We start from the raw sequence: 1168 nt of genomic DNA, 5'->3' as shown, positions 1-1168 counted from the left end.
TCAGGATTGGCTTATTACAGACCTATAAGTTTGGTGGGTGTAGTGTATAAAGTTTTGGCTAAGGTACTAGCAAAAAGACTGCAGAAGGTCTTACCAGATGTGATTAGTGAAGTGCAAACTGCCTTTTTGGGAGGTAGGAACATTTTTGATGGGATAATGATTGCAAATGAGGTGGTGGATTGGTGGAAAAAGTCTAAAATGAAAGGAGTGATACTCAAATTGGATTTCGAAAAGCTTATGATTCGGTTAACTGGGAGTATTTGTTTTCTATGATGGAAAATTTTGGGCTTGGGGAAAGATGGTTGGAGTGGATACGAACGTGTGTCACAACGGCAAGAATTTCAGTACTTGTTAATGGATCGCCTACCAAGGAGTTCTGTCCACAAAAGGGATTAAGGCAAGGTGGTCATTTATCCCCTTTGTTGTTTAATATAGCAGTTGAGGGGCTTAACCTATTGTTGGAAAGGGCAAAAGACTTGGGTTTATTAAAGGGTGCTACTATTGGGCCAGCCGGTTTGAAGTTATCTCATCTTCGGTTCGCTGATGATACTATCCTATTTTGTGAAGCAAAGTGGGAGAAGATTGTGACTGTTAAAAGAATCCTCAGATGCCTTGAGCTTATGTCTGGACTTAAGATAAATTTCCACGTAAGTGTGGTATATGGAGTAGGGATTTGTGATGAAATGGTAAAAGCTTTTGCTTCAAAATTGAAGTTCTTATGCCAGAAGCTGCCTCTCTAGTACTTGGGCTTACCACTTGGGGCAAATCCAAGAAGAAAGAAGACTTGGCAACCTGTGGTGGAGAAAGTTAAGGCCAAGTTAGCTCTATGGAAGCGAAAGATGTTGTCCTTTGCTGGTAGGTTAACATTGATAAAATCTGTTCTAGATAGCCTTCCTGGATATTATATTTCCATCTTTAAATTACCTAAAGGAGTAGCAAAGGAAATTGATAAGTTGAAGGCATCATTTCGGTGGGGCAACTCAGAGATAAGAAAGACGATTCATTTAGTGAATTGGAAAACTATAACTCTATGCAAAGAACAAGGAGGGTTAGGCGTAAGAAGGGTGAGAGACATAAATGACTTTATGCTAGCTAAATGGTGGTGGAGGTATGGGGTGGAAGATAACTCCCTATGGGAAAAAGTAATTATAAGCAAGTACATGGGAAT

The 1168-nt window shown here is 39.8% G+C and overlaps 1 protein-coding gene across 1 annotated transcript; it reads left to right on the top strand.

Annotated features, from left to right (window-relative positions):
* Nucleotides 1-272: 272 nt before the first annotated feature.
* Nucleotides 273-740, top strand: LOC145819344 (putative mitochondrial protein AtMg01250). The gene has a single exon (XM_082913323.1). It carries the CDS (start codon nt 273-275, stop codon nt 738-740), a length of 468 nt encoding a protein of 155 aa, XP_082769449.1.
* The last annotated feature ends 428 nt before the right edge of the window (nt 741-1168 follow it).

The sequence above is a fragment of the Camellia sinensis genome, chromosome 2 (genome assembly GCF_055761805.1).
Source record: "Camellia sinensis isolate YWXY chromosome 2, ASM5576180v1, whole genome shotgun sequence".
In the NCBI taxonomy this organism is placed as follows: Eukaryota; Viridiplantae; Streptophyta; class Magnoliopsida; order Ericales; family Theaceae; genus Camellia; species Camellia sinensis.
This window is presented reverse-complemented; position numbering and strand designations above follow the sequence as displayed.